This window comes from Myxocyprinus asiaticus, chromosome 15, assembly GCF_019703515.2.
Source record: "Myxocyprinus asiaticus isolate MX2 ecotype Aquarium Trade chromosome 15, UBuf_Myxa_2, whole genome shotgun sequence".
Lineage (NCBI taxonomy): Eukaryota > Metazoa > Chordata > Actinopteri > Cypriniformes > Catostomidae > Myxocyprinus > Myxocyprinus asiaticus.
The window spans coordinates 5552776-5573107 of NC_059358.1; the positions used below are offsets into that span (position 1 = coordinate 5552776).

The 20332-nt window shown below is 34.0% G+C and overlaps 1 protein-coding gene across 1 annotated transcript in view; it reads left to right on the plus strand.

Annotated features, from left to right (window-relative positions):
* LOC127453076 (CUB and sushi domain-containing protein 3-like) overlaps nt 1-20332 on the plus strand; it is a 435789-nt gene that overhangs the window by 217986 nt on the left and 197471 nt on the right. The window contains 6 exon segments of the mRNA XM_051719109.1: nt 3879-4005; nt 6934-7136; nt 8516-8707; nt 11032-11170; nt 14257-14444; nt 15326-15520. Coding sequence (XP_051575069.1) covers nt 3879-4005; nt 6934-7136; nt 8516-8707; nt 11032-11170; nt 14257-14444; nt 15326-15520 — 1044 coding nt within the window.

Sequence of the window (20332 nt, forward strand, 5' to 3'; positions counted from 1 at the left end):
AAGTTGTTTAAATTTGAATTTTTATTGACGTTTTAGGGTATACAGTGTTACGTTATCATGGCAACAAAGTTGTCAAATTGGATATCATTTTATACAGAAATGGTTAGTAAGAGATTTGATCACACTAAAATCATGTTAACATGCACAGGGACTAAAAACGGTTCAAGGAACGAAAACGAAAACCATATTTTTAGCAGAATGTAACCGAAAACAGGAACTAAGTGATTTTCAGTTGTCCTGGAGTGAAATGCTTTTAAATGTTGGTAACCAGTTATAACCGATTAATTTTGTTACAATAATTTTTTTCATGAAACTAAAGGCCAAAGGGTTTATCACATTCAATTTTTGGAACTACACCACTTCATGTTGCCCGAAAAAATTAAACGTGCTTTGATCCTGAAGGAAAATGCTGCATCATACATTTGCCTTATTTTCCATTTTGGATGTAGCATTCTGTGAATGAAGACCTTTTTAACAACTATGTACAATTACTACATGTACATGTACAGCTAATCCAGGTACAAAGAAAACATTATTAGAGGTAAGCAGTACATTTTTCAGTTGTTTCCAAGTCTTCAGGAGAAAAAAAAAAAAAAACATTAAATTAGCTTATTTTCGCTAATTCTGGTGAGGCAAGTGGCTTATTTTGGGCTTTTTATTTCTCCAGACCAGGTCACTTGTTTCTCTTGTGAGATCTGGCAACACTGCAATTGGTATTTCACCTACCCCTTAGCACAGAGTACTGTCATTTTAAAAAGAACGTTATTAACCATTCTTTTATTTTGTTCTAACGGGTAACGTTTTGGAAAGGCGGCTGCGGAACTTCTGAACCAGAAATAAAAAATACAGTTTTGCTCAGAACAAACTGAAATGAAAACATTTTGTTTTTAGTCACTGACACGCATATCGTTTACATCTTGTGGCTATACTTTTGAGTATTTGAATGTTTACGGATTGGCCCCAATTCAATTCCATTGTAAGTGCCTCACTGTAACCTACTTTTTTTTCTTTTTTTTGAAAGAAAAGGATGACCAGGACCAAAAAAGATTTATGTGGTAATCAACATTATACCTAAAATGCTTTTGATTGAGCTCAACTTGTATTGAACGCAAATAATCGGTTAACGAAAACATGGTTTTCGTAATGATGCGTTATGCTGCATCTATGCCGAAGTCCGAGACCACTGTCATGTCGACCAGCAAAACATAAACAAAAAATTACTAATGTTGTACTTTTGAGCTGTTAATATCAAAGGTTAATTAAATTACTTCGACCTTTTGGATGTAGACGTAAAGAGGCCATTGGAAAGATACCTGTTACTCAATGTTCCTGTAGCTTAACTGAAAGAGTATGGCACTAGCAACACCAATGTCATGGATTTAATTTCCAGGAAACACACATACTGATGAAGTAAACACGCTGAATGCAGTTTAAGTCCCTTTTTGTTTGCAAAATGCATACATTTAAACTTGAAACAGTTTCCTCTTTCTGCAGTTTGAATTGTTTGTCATCTTTGTAATGGCAGTCGGGTTTCTTTGTGGGTAGCTCATGACATCAGTGTTTGACTAATCTTACTATTATCTGTTCTAGCACTTCAACTTATCCATAATGTAGTCAAGAGACGAGTGTTTTAATGGGTGCTGTAGTACAGATTTGGAGTCTGAGACAGCCACTATAATGAATATGATAATACTTCCCTTATGTTGTGATATATGCAGCAGTCCTCTGCTTTTTATGCAAGACCGAACACATAAATAATGTGCACAGAGTTTTAACATTAATTAATGACATGCACCGGGGACGTACTTTAAAAGCTCCATCTCGTACATGCATAATTACACCACATTGTTGCATTAGCACACCATGATGGTGAGGGGGTGGCATGAGCGATGTCAAATCCAGTAATCCAGATTCCAGCAAGTGTACTGAAACGTTTTTTCCTTTTTGTTTTTTTTTTGTTTTTTTGTCCTTAAGAGATTTTGTTTGTAATTTTCTTTCATCTGCAATGTGCATGATAGTAAACTTTTAAAGGTGCTCTCAGAAATTGTTTTGGTAATTGCTAAACATCTAAACCAAAAAAATAGAATATAAGAATAGTATTTAAAAAAAAATAAAAAATAGGTTTAAAATGATGTACACTCACATAACATGAAGACTCGTCATATCAGTCATAGAGAAAAAGCTGCTATGTTCTTTTTTCCTAATGGTGTTGGATGTATATTTATAAGCACCACCATGTTAAGATCATATCACCAGCTGAATATTACTTGGTTTATGTCAATATTACCCTGCAATTGTACGCTTTTACGCAGAATAAATCACAGAATAAACTATTTATGGCTGACTGTGTTTAGTGCATTTTTACAATGACATCAGCAAGTGAGAGTTCTGTTTTTGTGTCATGTGTGCTGCATCTACACCATTTGATGTCACACAAAATAAACACGAATAGAAGTTAGAAGATTAAAACGTTCTTTTTATTTATATTTATTTGTTCATGTATATTTAGTTTTATAATAGCACTGTACTTTTTAATGTCTACAACAAAAATGCACAATGGCATGTTTTACATCGATAAATGTTTCATTTTAATATGCTACCTCATATTCGTGTTGCAGGTAATTGCATCATCGGTCTGCTAGGGTTGTTATAGTTTTGAATTTTAATTGAAGTTTGGATTTTTATTTTAATTTAGTTTTTATTTCTATTTAATTTATTTAGTTTTTGTTTAGTTTTAGTTTTTCATTTTATTTATTTATTCATTTGTTTTTGTAGTAGTAGTATATTTGGGCTGCCAGGGTTAATGCATTAACTAATATAGTTGAAATACTGTATGTTTAACACTGATACATTTTTCAGGGTTGTCTATAGTGTTATCACTATCTAGTTGCATTTTATTTTTTTACAAAGGCAGGTTGTAAAGTTTTCAAAGATATATAATAAAATATATTGTGTATTAAAAACATACTAAATTTATTAAAACATACTTTATTTTAGTGAGTTTTGGAGTCATGGTAATGTATTTTACTTTAGTTTCAGGTATTTATTATTGTGTTAGTTTATTGTGTTATGTTATTTTTATGTTGTGTTGTTTTCATGCATGACACCATTTTTTACAGCAATGTTGCTGATTAATTAAAAAGCTGCATTTTAATGTGCAACCCCATAATCGTGTCTGCATAAAGCACTGGATGTATAATAGTTTTTCATTTTAGTTTGAGTTTTAATTTTAATTTAGTTTTACTTTTTAGTGTATTGAGAATGATATTTTGTTGTAGTATTTTTGGGTGGCCAAAGTTAATGCATTAACTAATATTATTTAAATACTGTATGTTTAACACTGGTAAATATCTCAGGGCTGTCTATAGTATTATCACTACCTGGTGGCATTAACATTTTTAATGAAGACAGGTTGTAAAGCTTTCACAGATATACGTACTGTATATTGATATTTATATATCTTGTGCATTTAAAACTTCTTTTTTCTTTGTTAGTTCATATTTGGAGTCATAGAAATTACTCCATATAATCATATATGGATAATAATTATAATCCAGAAATTAATTTTACTTACAATTGTAATGTTATTTTATGTTGTGTTATTTTTATTTCAGTTAATGAAAATATTTTTCTCGCATTTTTTATTTTAGTTCCATTAATGATAACACAGCGTACCATTGTTTTGTAGATCAACACCATTGCTAATGCCTGAATTTGTGTTCATGATATGCTGATTCACGACATAGAGAGCGAGATGAGACACAGCCTGGGTCTCCACGGAGCTGATCATTAATGAGATAAAGAACGCTGGCAATGAATACATCATCATCATGAGTGGGAGTTGACAACGCAATAACTTTTTTTTTTATCTATTGTAGCGGAGTGCGGGGGAAGTTTTAAAGGTGAATCATCAGGACGGATATTGTCTCCCGGATACCCGTTTCCCTATGACAACAACCTGCGTTGCACCTGGACCATCGAGGTGGACTCTGGCAACACTGTCAGGTGACTGTACATTAAACTTGAGAACAGTATATGTGTGGAAATGCAGTTCGTCATTCCTAATATGCAGTGCATTTACATGCCCCCATCATATAGTTTATGTCTTCAAAGTGATAGTTCACCAAAAATGAAAATTCTGCCATTACTAACTTAGGGTCACTGTTAGAGGGTGATACATTTATGAATGAATTTTCCATTTTTTTGGGGGGGGGGGGGGGTGAACTATTCCTTTTATGTATAGCATACAGTATAATATTAAACTCAGGATTTGTCAAAATGGAATTCGTTCATTAGTGTACATTAACTAACTTAATTTATATGTTTTAATTAATTCAAAGACTTTGATCCCAATTAACTTAAAGTAAAGGATCATTTTTTTTATCATTTTTATCATTTGATTTATGCTAATGATACTATTTTTTCCATGGGCGCTATGCACTAACCTCTAACATTAACAACTGGAAATGTATTAACAAATACTCCAGGTGTTACTTTCAAAATATTTCAAGTAAAGCATGTTTTCTGGAGAATATTGTTTTAATTGGTAATCTATCTATAGTTTTTTTTTTTTTATTATTATTTTTTTCCTATGTCCACAGTATCACTTTCCATCTTGTTTGTATGTGGTCATATCCATTTAACCTCCTGAGACCCAAGCATGATTGCTGTGTAGCACCTAATAAACAAGAATAAAAAAAGAAAAGAAAAAAAATTGATGTCCTAATATGGGAACGGCGGGACTAAGTTTTGAAATTGTAAATAATACCAAACTATAGAAAGTCTGATTTTTTTCATCAAATTGTTTATTATGTTACCATGACACCATTAAAGCACGCTGATAGTGAATACATCATCATCGTGGGTGGGAGCTGACAGATGTTCACAAAGCGAAATGACTAACAGATGTGTTAATGTTGAAAGTTATTCAAAATAACTAACATGTTTTTTCAACCTTTGAGGGAATAAGGTCCTAAAATCCACGTATGTGGACATCGTATTTATCAGCGTGCTGACACGTGGAAAAATAATGCATTTTTTTAAAGTGGCATATCAATCGAAACTAGAGATGCTACTCTTTACACCCAAACCAGTTTCAATGAAAAAAACGTATAGAGGTTTCTTACCAGAGGCACTTTTGTTGGTGTTGCGCCCGTACAATCACTTCACAGAAATCGACGCCATGCTACTGTGTCATGTGACTCGGTGCACCAGAAGTTTAACCTTTAAATATCAGTGTAGAGTCTTGTAAACAGTATTCAGTCAGTTTAAATTAATTTAAATTATGCATTGCATATTGCGAAGCCACAATACAATGTCCACGCATATGGACGCGGGGTCGCATGAGGTTAAATAACAAAAGCCAGCTCTCTAATTAAGTGACATCATTTTGGTGTGATAACAACAGCACAAACATCCGTAAGTGTTAGCAATAGAACTGATGAATTATGTGATGTTTTGTTCTATTAATTGTTTTGTCTCACTCTAAAACATTCCATTCTGTTTGATAAAATTACAGAAGTAATACCACAACTTCATAAGATAGTTATCAAATATCAAAATGAACTTTAAGTTGACACCATTGTCTGTCAATCTTTCACTGAACAATTGTTCACTTTAGCTCTTGATTACCATCCTCTTCATTTTCTTGCCACTGAGTAAATAATCAAGTAGTTAATGAAGTTTAAGTGCCTGAACTTGACCAGAGCATATTTCTGAAAGTCTGGTGTACTTTTTTATTAAAATACTTTCTTAAATTGCAACAAAAGCATATTCATGTTTTATAAGTTACAGAGTTCGAATGGTAAAGCATAACAAGAATGACATACCTCATTAAACTATCGGCAAGAGATCAAGGTTGGGGCTGATTCATATTTTATCTGAACACATTCTATCACAGTTTAAATAGTGATACTAAAGGACTGTGGTGTCCTGAAAGCTAGAACACAAATATAGAGACCTGGTTAAATGCATCCTGTTAAGGAATTGCATAGGAGAGATATTAGCTAATAATGTGAGCTAACATATTGCATTGACCCTAACCCAAGTGAAATATATCCGCATAAATACTTGAAAATGTCATCTTATTTCAATTTTTAATTGAGGTCCATAACCTGCAAAAATTCTTTATAGTGTCTTTGATGTCATTTGCTGCTTTGGTCCTTATTTGACAAGCGATCAGCTTGCTCATTAAAAATTGAAGGTTTGCTTTAGAAATGATTATTTATTTGAGTACTTTTAGTGTTTATAATCTGAGAGCTTTTGGGTAAACAAGAATCTTGGTGTATTGAAATGGTCCATATCAAAAGGAATAAAATCAAATTTTCCTTGATCTTTTGAAATAAAAGAGTTCAATGCTCTCCGGAAAACAACTTTTAGGCACGTTGATGACAAACCATTCACATTAAACATTAGCAATGTCTACTCAGTGTTAAGAAACTTGCTTCATTCAGTCACTGTGAAATAATGAGGAGGACAAATGATAGATGCTATTAGAAAAGAACTACTGATGAGAGTAAAATGTGGTAAAGGTTGTCAAACCTTGTGCTGTTCCTGGCTGTGTGTAGCACCTGCCGCTCTGCAGATCCCTCTGAAGAATCCCTATGCTAGAAACAAACAGCTTACATTTATTTTTAACAAGATTCCTGATGATTTCAGTCAGATCTTAACAGTTTGAGTGGCACATTTTAGGGTGGACTGTTTTATAAATCTATCAACATGTATCACAGAGGCTGTTATTAAAGGATGGGGTAGCTAAAAACAATATTTAATTGTAAGAGTCAAAGAGAGGGTGGGCATTATACTGAAAACTAAATTACGATGCAAATAGAAGTATACCAACAATATAAGTGGACCTCAGGGGGAAAATAATACAACATGTGTAATATAACCCTTTGAACAAAGTCTTTTAATAGCATGTTTTTTGTCTTTCAGTCTTCAGTTCTTGGCATTTGATACAGAAGCATCCCATGACATCCTGAAGGTGTGGGATGGACATCCCGAGAATGAGATGGCCCTGAAGGAAGTGAGCGGCTCACTGTTACCTGACGGAATTCACAGCACTCTCAATGTGGTCACCATCCAGTTTGAGACGGATTTCTACATCAGCAAGTCTGGATTTGCTATTGACTTCTCAAGTAAGTACCTTTCTTTAAAAGCAGAACACAATATCCAGTTTCAGTTGGGGGCGGGAGGTATGACCAAAATCTTTTGTCATGGTATGTGCAATTGTTTATCACTGTAACGGTATACAGTATGTTATGCTGTAGTTATTTTTGGTATTTTGGTCAAAAACAAAGGAGATAAAAATGAGAAATCTTTTAGAAATCTAGTTTAAAACATGTGTCAGGTTCGTAGAAATATAATCTTTGTGTTGGTTTAATAATTTTTTGAAAAACGTTTGTAACATTTAATTCTACAAAAATGATGACTTGATAACTTGTCCAATGTCCAATGTCCAGTTCTCTCATCATTTACTCACCCTTATGCCATCCCAGATGTGTGACTTTATTTCATCTGTTGAACTCAAATGAAGATTTTTAGACAATTATTTCAGCTCTGTAGGTCCATACAATGCAAGTGAATGGGTGCCAAAATTTTGAAGCTCCAAAAAAAATCACATAAGACATCATAAATGTAATCCATAGGACTCCAGTGTTTTAATCTGATAGATGTGGGTGAGAAACAGATCAATTTGTACTTTTTTACTATAAATTCTCCTCCCTGCTCAGTCAATCTCCACTTTCACTTTCACATTCTTCTACTTGTGTTTTTGGCAATTCACATTCTTCATGCATATTGCCCCCTTCTGGGCAGAGAGAAGAATTTCTAGCAAAAAAGGACTTAAATATTGATCTGTTTCTCACCCACATCTATCATATCTCTTCTGAAGATATGGATTAAAACACTGGAGTTGTATGGATTATGTTTATGATGCCTTATGTGCAAAATTTTGCCACCCATTCACTTGCATTGTATGGACCTACAGAGCTGAGATATTCTTCTAAAAATCATAATTTGTGTTCTGCAGAAGAAAGAAAGTCATACACATCTAGGATGGCATGGGGGTGAGTAAATAATGAGAGAATTTTCAATTTTGTGTAAACTATCCCTACATCTGCCTTAAACTACAGTAGCAAAAATGGTGTTAGGTAAAAAAGGAATTACCCTTTAAGCCTTTTCAGAGAGCCAATACATAAATATCAAAATATATACTGTATCAAAAAGGCTGAAAAATATCAAACTGTATATAATTTTGTAGTATATCATCCAGCCCTACAAAGCATGCATTAACGACTGATATTTCATCCAAACAAGACTGCTATAACTCCAAGACTTATTCTGCTCCTGTGTTAGATAACATTCTTCTTAGAAAGAGATGTGAGAGCCCCTGGTGAGTCATTGTACAGGACTGAGTCCACACAATCTCAGCCCTGAGCAGGACACAGTACCCCCTGCGGTAGTATCTTGGGAAAAGAAAAGCGAGTGCAGTCAGTCATGGCTCCCATTTTTACAGGTTCTGTGGCGACCGCCTGCCGGGATCCCGGGACGCCAATGAACGGCAGTCGCAGCGGGGAGGGGAAGGAACCGGGCGACACAGTGACCTTTTTGTGTGATCCGGGCTACGACCTGCTAGGGGAACCTCGCATCACCTGCATTCAAGTAGACAACAGATTCTACTGGCAGCCCAGTCCACCTACCTGTATCGGTGAGATTTACTCAATTTATTCACCCGTGACGTGAAATATGAGAAGCACCTCATTTCACACCTGTCAGTGCTGACAAAATTTTGTAAATGACTCCCAAAAATGAGCCGGGAATAATACCTCTATTCAATGGAACTATCTGATCAGGTGCCCATTAGAAACTCCAGGGTTATAGGAAACTCGGGTACTTCTTGGTGAAGAATACCCAATGATTAATGCTCCTAGGAAACTACTTTTATTTTCTGGGTACCTGGAGTCTGTAAAACCACAAAGCGTACAGCTGACTGCAAGTTTGATTAATATTCAGGTTTTTTTAAAGTTCATTCTGGTTTACATGCTAGACTGTACTCCTATTCAAGAAGTTTTATAATGCCTGGAGAATTCAGCCAATTTCATGTCCCAGGTGTTTATGTTTATTAAAAAAAAATTATTTAAAAGCTTTTCTTTATGTTATATGAAGGTCACATTAACACTGACTTGGGGACTTTTTTACCAGGCCTTCATAATTTATTTTGGGTATTTTTCAAATTCCTTTTATATATAGATTTTATCGTCTTAGCCTTTTCCTAGACTCTGACTTTCAATATAAGACTAAGAAAATCTATTATAAATATTAAGGCTGTGAATCGATTACAACACAGTTCTCTGTAATTAATCGTGATTAATTGTGGTACATCATACATTTAAACTCACATTAGTATAATCCTAAATAAATTTACTTTACAATTTGCCTCAAAGAACTTTCTAGAAACTTTCTAGCAATCATTTATTTTAATTATTTAAATATGTACATGTTCAAATGTTTAGTTTTTTATTTTTTATTTTATTTATTTTTTTGCAGATATAGTTAATTAAACAGTTTTACAGATATAAAGTCTTCTGGTGTTTTTCAGTGGACTTTTTGATTATAGGATCAAATGGGCTGAATCAATTCATATCAAGCTTTATTGGCAAGAGAGGTTTAAGTGTACATTGCCAATGCATTATTGGACAATACAGACACTGACGTGCACAGAACAGGGGCCCCTTTCGTTCACAAATCTAAAGGTGCCCTTTTGGTCGAGGGGAGATTTAAGCGGAGGTGCCCCGCTGACAGTCTGAAGTAGTGCACAACAGGTTACAGTGAGGCACTTAAAATGAAAGTGAATGGGACCAATAATGTTTACATACTTATTGTCTATTTTTTGTAGCTAAACTTTTATTTTAATGTTCAAAAATGTGGCCCCATTCACTTCCATTGTAAATGCCTCACTGAAACCCAGATTTGAGCTTTTTTTTAAAGAAAAGGAGAGGCAAGCCAAAAATAATTTTTGTGGTAATCAATATTTTTGCCACAAATGCTGTTGATTGAGCCTGACTTGTATTAAACCCGGAATATTCCTTAAATTGCATAAATATTTTATTTTTACATTTAAATTTCCCAGCCCTAATAAAAATACAAATTATTTCATCTTTAAAATGATGATAATCTAAATGCAGAGTGAAATAAACACAAACCATTTCAAAATGTATTGTGTAAAATGATTTCTATACATAACTTTTTTTTTTTTTTTTTTTTTCAAATTATAAATTTTTCACATTTTCAAAAGTTAGCATACTTGTTAACCAAGTCAACAAAAGTGTCCGTGGAAAGCATGCTTACGATAAAATATGAGACAAAGAAAACAAAGAAAATATCACTTGTGAGCAGAATATTTTTATCAGCTATAATTTCCAATCAAGCTATTATTGTGAAAGTGTGAAAACATTATTTAATTGTTTGTATATAGGCTACATAAAAAGCAAGACAAAGGATTCTGCCATTTTATTTCAAAAATGTTAAAAATGTCATTTGGGAGTCATTTCCACCACAGAATTCTATGAAACACAAAACAGAATTTGAGATCTACTGGAAGTGACACTGTGGTGGGAATATTCATGACTTTCAGAAGAAGAAAAAAAAAAAAATACATACATTTCCTGTATAAACATGTATAAACACTGCTGGACATTGTTAGCAGACAAATGTAATCACCTAGTAAGAGTGTCAAACATGTTTTAATGAGACTTTACTTTCTAGAAGTCCACAAAGCTAAAAGTGTCACTTGTTACTTCAAAAAAAAAAAAAAAAAATCTCCATTACAAATGTTCTGTTTTTAAATATTTATGGGTGAATTTTAAGCTAATATTGTGTAATATTGTGTTATTTTTGTATTAACTGTACAGTATTGTATACATGTTAGCATTAAATCAGCAATAGGCCTGCTATACAGTAGATACTGGTATCACTGAAAACCCCATTTCGGATGATCACTACTCACAACAGAACACAAATGCTCTTTTCTAGCTCCTTGTGGTGGAAACATTACAGGTTCATCTGGATTCATTCTCTCTCCAAACTTTCCCCACCCCTACCCGCACAGTAAAGACTGTGACTGGTTCATCACGGTTCACCCTGATTACGTCATCTCCTTGGCATTTATCAGGTAAGATCTTCTGGTCTTATGTTAAGAAAAAAGGAGTTTTTGTAAATAAGAAGACACATGATCTACATGTCTAAAACACACTTATAAAGAATTACCATGGTATTTTCATGTTTTTTTGGACACTTTACTATTGATACTATAGTAAAACCATGGACATGGTAATTCTATGGTATTCTTGGAAGTACTGGTGAAATGAATAGAATGGTACATAAAAATGGTGGTCATGCAATTCCATGGTATGTATCAAAGAAACATGGTATTATCATCTGATACCATGGTACTGCCAGATTACTTTTTTGACATTACTTTTTATAAAGGCAAATGTGAAATATTAAGAGATGAGAAAAGGGGAAAAAAGAGAAAATGCTTGAAAATCCTTCATAGAAATTGACATTGGAAAAAAACATATGCACCTTAAATGCAAATGAATCTGCACATCTCAGTCATTACTTTCAATACATATTTAAACATTCTTTTCAAGGTAAAGGATTTTTTTATTGATTTATTTATTATTATATATTTTATTTATTTTTGCAAATATCTTTAATTTTTAAATCCTGAATATCTTGCAGTTTTTTAATTATTTTAAACATTTGACAAACCAGACTAAGTTTGTCATGATTATCTGATGTTTTATTTATTTAATTTTTTATTTTGCATCTACGGGGTCCTCTCTGTGATGTAATGTCCTGTTATGTAACTTATCTTGTCACTTGTTGGTGATACAACAATGACTTTGATCTGCAGACTTTTTTTTTTAATTTGTAAAACTTGAAAATTAGAAATGATTATATAATAATAATAATAATAGTAATAATAATAGATATAATATCTAATATATAATAAATAATACTGTATAATAACTAAACTGCTTTACTGCCTATTTTTTTTAAATAAATAATAATAAACAATTATGCCAAACTCATTTTTAAAGTATTTTTTCCTAGAAATTCAGCTATATCACTTGATGAGTGCAGTTTGAAAAGACTGTTGAAATACGTCTTTAATGAGACTTTTTTGCTTTTTGTTACGATCTTGTGATATTTATTCCAATGAACACATCTGATACCTTTATGCCTCAAAATTTATTTTTATTTAGAAATGGAAAACATTCATCATATAAGAGGTTTAGTCATTTACATTCATGCTTTTTTTTTTTTTATTATTTTAACCTTACAGTGCACTTAAGATTCCTACTTTTTATCAGCACTGGTATCGTCTGAGAATGTAACCCACAACCTTAAAATCTTTGTCTACATGAATTGCATTTTAATGTATTTTTGAATAAATTAATAGATCCAGATCTATTAAAATATCACTAACCCATAAATGGTTTTATCTTGGATTGTTAATTGGAATATGGTATTAATATCAGGCTGTGATCTTTGCACAAAATACTCAATTAATTGGAGATAAGCATATGACTTTGTACCTGGGAATGTGTTCCTTTGACTATGGTAATTGGGAAAGTCATATCTCTAGATAGATTGTCTCTAAGAGGCCTGCGAGTTATAATTTCAAGTGACATTATACTGTACAGTATTTATAAAACTGTCTCAAATTAATCGCATATTGTTGGTGCATTACCATTGCAGTTTCAAGACAATGAACAAGTCTTCATAATGACATTAAAATAGCCCTCTTCTCTCGTCGCAGTACTTAATGTGAAGTGCAGCATTTTCTGGCCACATTTTCCCGAGGCATTGCTGAGGCATTTACATGCATTTCTCCACCCACATCAGGCATCTCCATTCTACCTAAAAACGTACTGAAAAAATTTTTCCGCTTCCGATGACCCAAAAAGTATTTTAGGAAGATCACAGGCTGTTTTAACAGTCATGCACATAGTGAAAACTGGATGGAGCTTCTGATGTTGTCAACATGCACTTGATAAACTTTCATGTTTTCGTCGGGCTGCCGCTTATTTGCTTTTTCCTATTTTACAGCCATCACATTTGGTGTGTATATTACAATTAATATACCAAGACTTAAACGGATAGTACACCCAAAAATGAAAATTCTCACATCATTTACTCACCCTCAAGCCATCCCCGATGTGTGGCGTTCTTTCTTCTGCAGAACACAAATTAAGATTTTTAGAAGAATATCTCAGCTCTGTTGGTCCTCACAATGCAAGTGAATGGTGGCCAGAATTCTGAAGGTCCAAATATCACATTAAGGCAACATAAATGAAACTCCAGTAGTTTAATCCATGTCTTCTGAAGCGATTTAATCAGTTTTGGGTGAGAACAGACCAAAATATAACTCCTTTTTCACCGTATATCTTGCCATTGCAGTCTCTAGGCACGATCGTGATTTCAAGCTAGATTGCGCTTCCTAGTGCTTGATGCATGCGCAGAGTGCTAGATGGCACTATAGGAAGCGTATTCGAGCTTGAAATCATGATCGCCAAGGAAAATGTTGTCAAGATTTATTGCAAAAAAGTTATAGTTTGGTCTGTTCGCACCCAAAACCGATTGGATCGCTTTCAGAAGACACATCTGGGATGGCATGAGGGTGAATACATAATGGGAGAATTTTCATTTTTGAGTGAACTATCCCTTTAAATGGAAATCTATGTCATTATTCACTGATTAAACTTACATTTCGTTCACACTTCTGCATATTTAAAGTGGTTTATCGCATTTGGTTTTGAGACAAGCAAGAACCATTGGCATTTGGCATTGAACGTGACTTCTCGCACTATATTTGAATTTATGCTAATTAGATTTGAGAAGAAATGTATTGTGTGCCTTCAGAAGACTTGGAATATTGCATCGTGTCGACTACTTTTATGGTGATCTGCTGTCTTTTTTTGGAGCTTGACAGATATGGTCACTAAGTCATTGTAGAGAAAAAGTCTGTGTAAATATTCTCCAAAAATGTCTCTTTTTGTGTTCCATGGAAAAATAACAGCATGCGGGTTTGGGAATGGGTGATTGTGTGAACTATACCTTTAAGAAGAGTCAATCTTTTAGAAAACTAAATAAACAACCCTGTGCACTGTGTGATCCATTAATTTATTTTCTATTCCTGATGCTGTTTGTATCTCTCTTCACACATTTTGTGTCTTTTTCGCATCTCAGTTTTAGCATTGAACCCAACTATGACTTCTTGTACATTTATGACGGGCCTCATAGCAACAGTCACCTGATCGGCACATTTCAAGACAGCAAGTTGCCGGAGAAGGTGGAAAGCAGCTCCAACATCATGCACATTGCCTTCCGTAGTGATGGCTCTGTGAGCTATACAGGCTTCCATCTGGAGTACAAAGGTAAGTGCTCCTTTGTTTCATGTGGATTGTTTCAGTCTAGTGCTTGTTGGTCTGACCCTACAAGGGGTAATTTTTTAAATGTATCCTTGAATACTAACTCTGTACCCTAGAGTAAAGCACTTAACCACAGATCACGCCAGATGTACTGGCCCTGTAACTTACATGGATAGTTCAGCAAAAAAGGAAATTTCTGCGATCATTTACTCACCCTGATGTGGTTTCAAACCTCTATGACTTTCTTTATTCCACTGAACATAAAATGAGTTGTTAAGCAGAATTATCACACTGTTTTTTTTCCAAACAGTGAAAGTGAATTGGGACTGGTGCTGTTGAGCATCAAAAAGTACCAATAAATGATCACATAAGTAGTTTGTATGACTTTTGCACTTTATTCAAAGTCTTCTTAAGCCATATGTTAGCTTTATGTGAGGTACAGAAGTTCGCCAAGTCGCAACTCGCCGAGTTTGAATATGTGAAAGTGGAATTAAAATTTTAGAACTATGGAAGAGGGAAAGATGTTCAGTGAAAACGACTTTAATTTTGGTCTGTTCCTCGCATGTCTCTTCAGAAGACTTGAAATAAAGTGCATGAGTCTTGTGTATAAAAACAAGTGGCTAGTATATTCTTTAAAACATCTCCTTTTGTGTTCCACAGAAGAAATAAAGTCACTAAATGAGGTTGCGCAAACAAAGACAGAATTTACATTTTTGGCTGAACTATCCCTTTAAGATTGTCTCTGCTGTATTTTTATGGCATTTTACTGTAAACTGAAAAGTGTCAAAGGTTGCAAGTGACTCACTATGTGGCATTTTATCCCTCGAAATCTTTTTGTCTTCCACTCCTTTGTCAAATGCCATATGTCTTGTGTTTCTGTCTTATAGCTAAACTGCGTGAGGCATGCTTTGACCCGGGCAGCGTGATGAATGGCACTCGGTTGGGCACAGACTATAAGCTGGGATCTACTGTGACCTTCCACTGTGATCCGGGTTACCAGCTCCAGGGTTACTCTAGTCTCACCTGTGTGATGGGCAGCACCAACAGACCCGAGTGGAACAGAGCGCTGCCCAGCTGCCAAGGTGCTCTGTCTACTTTATGATTAAATTGTGCTGGAATACAGGGTGAAATTCCTTATACGACCCAAATGCCTGCATGCTACTCTATTTTTGGATTCAGTGTGAGAATACAAAGTTCTGAACAGCTTCTGATTGCACACTTTATCCTAGTTTTGCTTGCGAGTGAAAGCCAGATTTGTAAACTGTCAAATTTACTTTTCTGTTTGTGCAGATGAATAAAAAACAAACAATAAATATAAAAAAATAAAATAAAAATAGAATGTTTACTTGTATAGCAAAATGACAAAAACTACCAAAACAGTACATTGAATTGTAATGTTCACATGTACAACAAAGCACTGGGAACTGCAAAGAAAAAACCAAAACAACAACAGCAACACATATTATAAGAAACACTTTTTGGGGTTTATATGCAAATCAATAGACCAACAAAGCAGGTAAACCGTCTTTATGTCTAAATGTGAAGAAAAAAAAAAACTATAAAAAATACACATACAACAAAATGCTGAAAACTACCAAAAAATTGTGCATTATATAATTAGACATTTATATGCAGATAAATAGGCCAACAAAACAAGAAAACCTTTTTGACATCAAAACATGAAAAAAAAAAAAAATAAATTTGAATGCTTGTGTGTACAACAAAACGCTGATAACTACCAAAAGACAACACATGGGGTTATATGCAGATTAGTTGGCACACAATCCAAAAAGAATATCTTGATGTGAAAATGTGAAAATAATAGTAATAATAATACATTTAGGAGGTTACATGCAAATGAATAAGTCATAAACTCAAGAAAATCAACTTGACATATAGATATTAAGGAGGTTACATGCAAATGAATAGGTCATAAATGCAAGAAAATCATCTTGACATCAAAACACCATAACATAAATAAATCAAAAAATGGTAATGTTTGTTTACCACAAAAAAACAAAAATTGCCAAAAAAAAATAAAATAAAATAAAATAAGTAAGGTATAAAATGGTATTAAACCCATTTAGGCAAGGCAAGGTTAGTTATATAGCACATTCATACACAATGGCAATTCAAAGTGCTTTACATATAAATTTTAAAGAAAATACGAGATACATAAAAGAATAAAAACCAATTAAGAAAATGAAATATGAATAAAAAGTAATAAAATAAATTTTAAAAAATGTAAAATGATTAAAATGAATAAGAAGAAAAAGAATATTGAATTGTTAACACCATCCATAACTGTTGCTAGCCTTCCCTGATTAAACAGAGGATAACCAAAAATTGTAAACACATTGAGAAAAAATGATATAAACAAAATAAAATTAATAAAATAGAATAATTACAATGAAATTAGGTTTATATGCAAATCAGTAGGCCAAAAAAGCAAGAAAACTGTCTTGACATCAAAATGTGAAATAAAAAAAAAAAACAGCAAATAAAAATAAAATTGTTTACATATATATATATATATAAACAGTGCATTATAAAAAAAACATTTTTAGGAGATTAAATGCAAATTATCTGTAAACAAAGCAAGAAAGTTGTCTTGACGACAAAACATGAAAAAAAAACTGTCAGAAATTAGTATGTTTACATGTACAACAAAATGCTGATAGCTACCAAACCCAACACATTAAAAAAAAAAAAAAATAATAATAATATTTAAGAGTTTATATGCAAATCAATAGCCCGACAATGCAAGAAAACCATATTCATGTCATAACATGAAAAAAAAATATATATATATATATATGCACACACTGGCGACCATAAGTTTGGAGTAATGTACAGACTTTGCTGTTTCGGAAGGAACTTGGTACTTTAATTCACCAAAGTGTCATTCAACTGATCACAAAGTATAGTCAGGACATTACTGATATAAAAAAAACAGCACCATCACTATTTGAAAATTCCTTGAGTAATCATGCTAAATTGCTAATTTGGTACTAGAAAATCACTTGCCATTATATCACACACAGTTGAAAGCTATTTGGTTCATTAAATGAAGCTTAACATTGTCTTTGTGTTTGTTTTTGAGTTGCCACAGTATGTAATAGACTGGCATGTCTTAAGGTCAATATTAGGTCAAAAATGGTAAAAAAAGAAACAGCTTTCTCTAGAAACTCATCATTCAATCATTTTTTTGAGTAATGAAGGCTATACAATGCTTGAAATTGCCAAAAAAAAAAAAAAACGGAAGATTTCATACAAAGGTGTACACTACAGTCTTCAAAGACAAAGGACAACTGGCTCAAACAAGGACAGAAAGAGATGTGGAAGGCCAGATGTACAACAAACAAGAGGATAAGTACATCAGAGTCTCTAGTTTGAGAAATAGACGCCTCACATGTCCTCAGCTGACAGCTTCATTGAATTCTACCTGCTCAACACCAGTTTCATGTACAACAGTAAAGAGAAGACTCAGGGGTGCAGGCCTTATGGGAAGAATTGCAAAGAAAAAGCCACTTTTGAAACAGAAAAACAAAAAGATAAAGGTTAGAGTGGGCAAAGAAACACAGACATTGGACAACAGATAATTGGAAAAGAGTGTTATGGATCTTAACCCCATTGAGCTTTTGTGGGATCAGCTAGACTGTAAGGTGCGTGAGAAGTGCCGGACAAGACAGCCACATCTATGGCAAGTGCTACAGGAAGTGTGGGGTGAAATGTCACCTGAGTATCTGGACAAACTGACAGCTAGAATGCCAAGGATCTGCAAAGCTGTCATTGCTGCACATGGAGGATTTTCTGATGAGAACTCTTTGAAGTAGTTTAAGAAGTTCTGAAAAAAAAATTCTAATTGTAATAGTAATTTTTCATGTTATTAATGTCCAGACTATACATTGTGATCAGTTGAATGCCACTTTGGTGAATAAAAGTACCAATTTCTTTCCAAATCTGTACATTATTCCAAATTGTTTGCCCCCAGTGTGTGTGTGTGTGTGTGTTTATATGTACAACAAAACGCTGATAACTACCAAATAACGGCTTATAATAACCATTTTTAGCGGTTTAAATTCAAATCAATGTGTAATTCACATTTATTAATGCTTTTAGAAAAGACAATAAACTAGCAGTTAAAAAAACTATTTTCATGTATTCTGTTCAAGAATCATCCAGTTAGACAGGCAGGGCTGTCTTATTGACATTTTAAACAACCAACAACTGATTACTGAAATACATGATTCTTTTGATGTGATAAAATGTCATATACAAAGAGATCCTTGTATTTTCAAAAAGGGACACGAGTGGATGGTTTACAAAAAAATGTGAAAAAATTTTATGTATGGTTTTGCATGAGGCAGTCCAATTCAGCCTTGAATTGGTTTCACACAGATTTGGACTGTAGGCTGCTCTATTGATTTCTTTGTTTTGTACGAGTAGCCTTGCTAACCCTCGTTGTCTGAGCTTGTGTTTTTGAAATACATCATGTGGAATGAGCTGCCAGTCCCTTCGATGCAGTGCTCTTTGGTTTCAGTGCAGTGGGTAACAACTTACAATAATTCAGTAATGGCTCATTGTTCTCACCCATTTTGCAAATGATCTTCGCAGTGCTGCTGGTACAAAGCATTACCCCTCACATATCCCAGGAGACAGCGAAAATATAATGTAAAGACTTTATATTCATCATATTTTGTTTCTCAGCCTGCCTGGGAGTGGGTGTTTGAGGACTAAAGTTTTCCTTTATTTAAGTTTTCCGAATTTCATGCTACTTTGCTGACTAATCAGACAGATGCATTGTGAATTTTGAATGAAATCCTTTCTCCTATACCAGTTCAATGTGCAGAGACAACTTATAGGAAATTATTTGTTATTTTATTCCCCAGAAAAGTGTAAAAACTGTGTCTCTGTTGCCTTGTCAAAACATTGCAGTTTCATTGATTACCCCATCTAGCCCTACACAGCAATACTGGCTCAAACAATGGCGTGAGTTTTGGCCAGAACAATCTGTTTGTACAACCAATGGATAACAGGAGAATGTTTGGGAAACCTGTTTGAAAACAGTTATTGTTTTTGCAATTGCGTTTGATGATGTACTATAGGTGGCACAGAAATTATGAATGAAAGTCATACAGGTTTGAAACATCATGATGGTGAATAAATTGACAGATGTTTTCTTTTTTGCGTGAACTATGCATTTAAACTGCACGTAAGCACCAAAACTAACTGTGATTAGTCGCTTTCCATGTCAGTCAGATTGTCTTTTCGTCTCATAGGGTGCCTTTACATAGCCGAGTATACAGGCCAAAGTATACTTTGGTTGTCCGTGTTGCTGATCAGAATGCACACAGTATGCGCAATGCAAATTTCATCATCAGCATAGTCTGCGCGGTCCGTTAGCACACGGCTCAGATTTTCTTAACATGCAGACCATCCGCGTCTGTGAGCATGGTCAGTGCATGTGCCTGCCGTTGACTGTACTAAATGAGGACCACATAGCAGTCATAGAGTGCATGCGATGAACGCTTACTGCATGTATGCGCTCGTGGTCAAAAGAGTACATTTGAAGAGGCTGAGTGCTCCAACGAGTGCAAGGTGATCCAGGACGCGGAAAAACTATGTTTACACGAGCCTTAAAGGGATAGTTCACCCACAATTGAATATTCTCTCATCATTTACTCCCCCTCGTGTCATCCCAGATGTGTATGATTTTCTTTCTTCTGCAGAACACAAATTAAGATTTTAAGAAGTATATCTCAGCCCTGTAGGTCCATGCAATAAAAGTAATACATACGACTCCTGTGATTAAATCCATGTCTTCTGAAGCGATATGATAGGTGTGGTTGAGAAACACATCAATATTTAAGTCATTTTTACTATAAATCTTA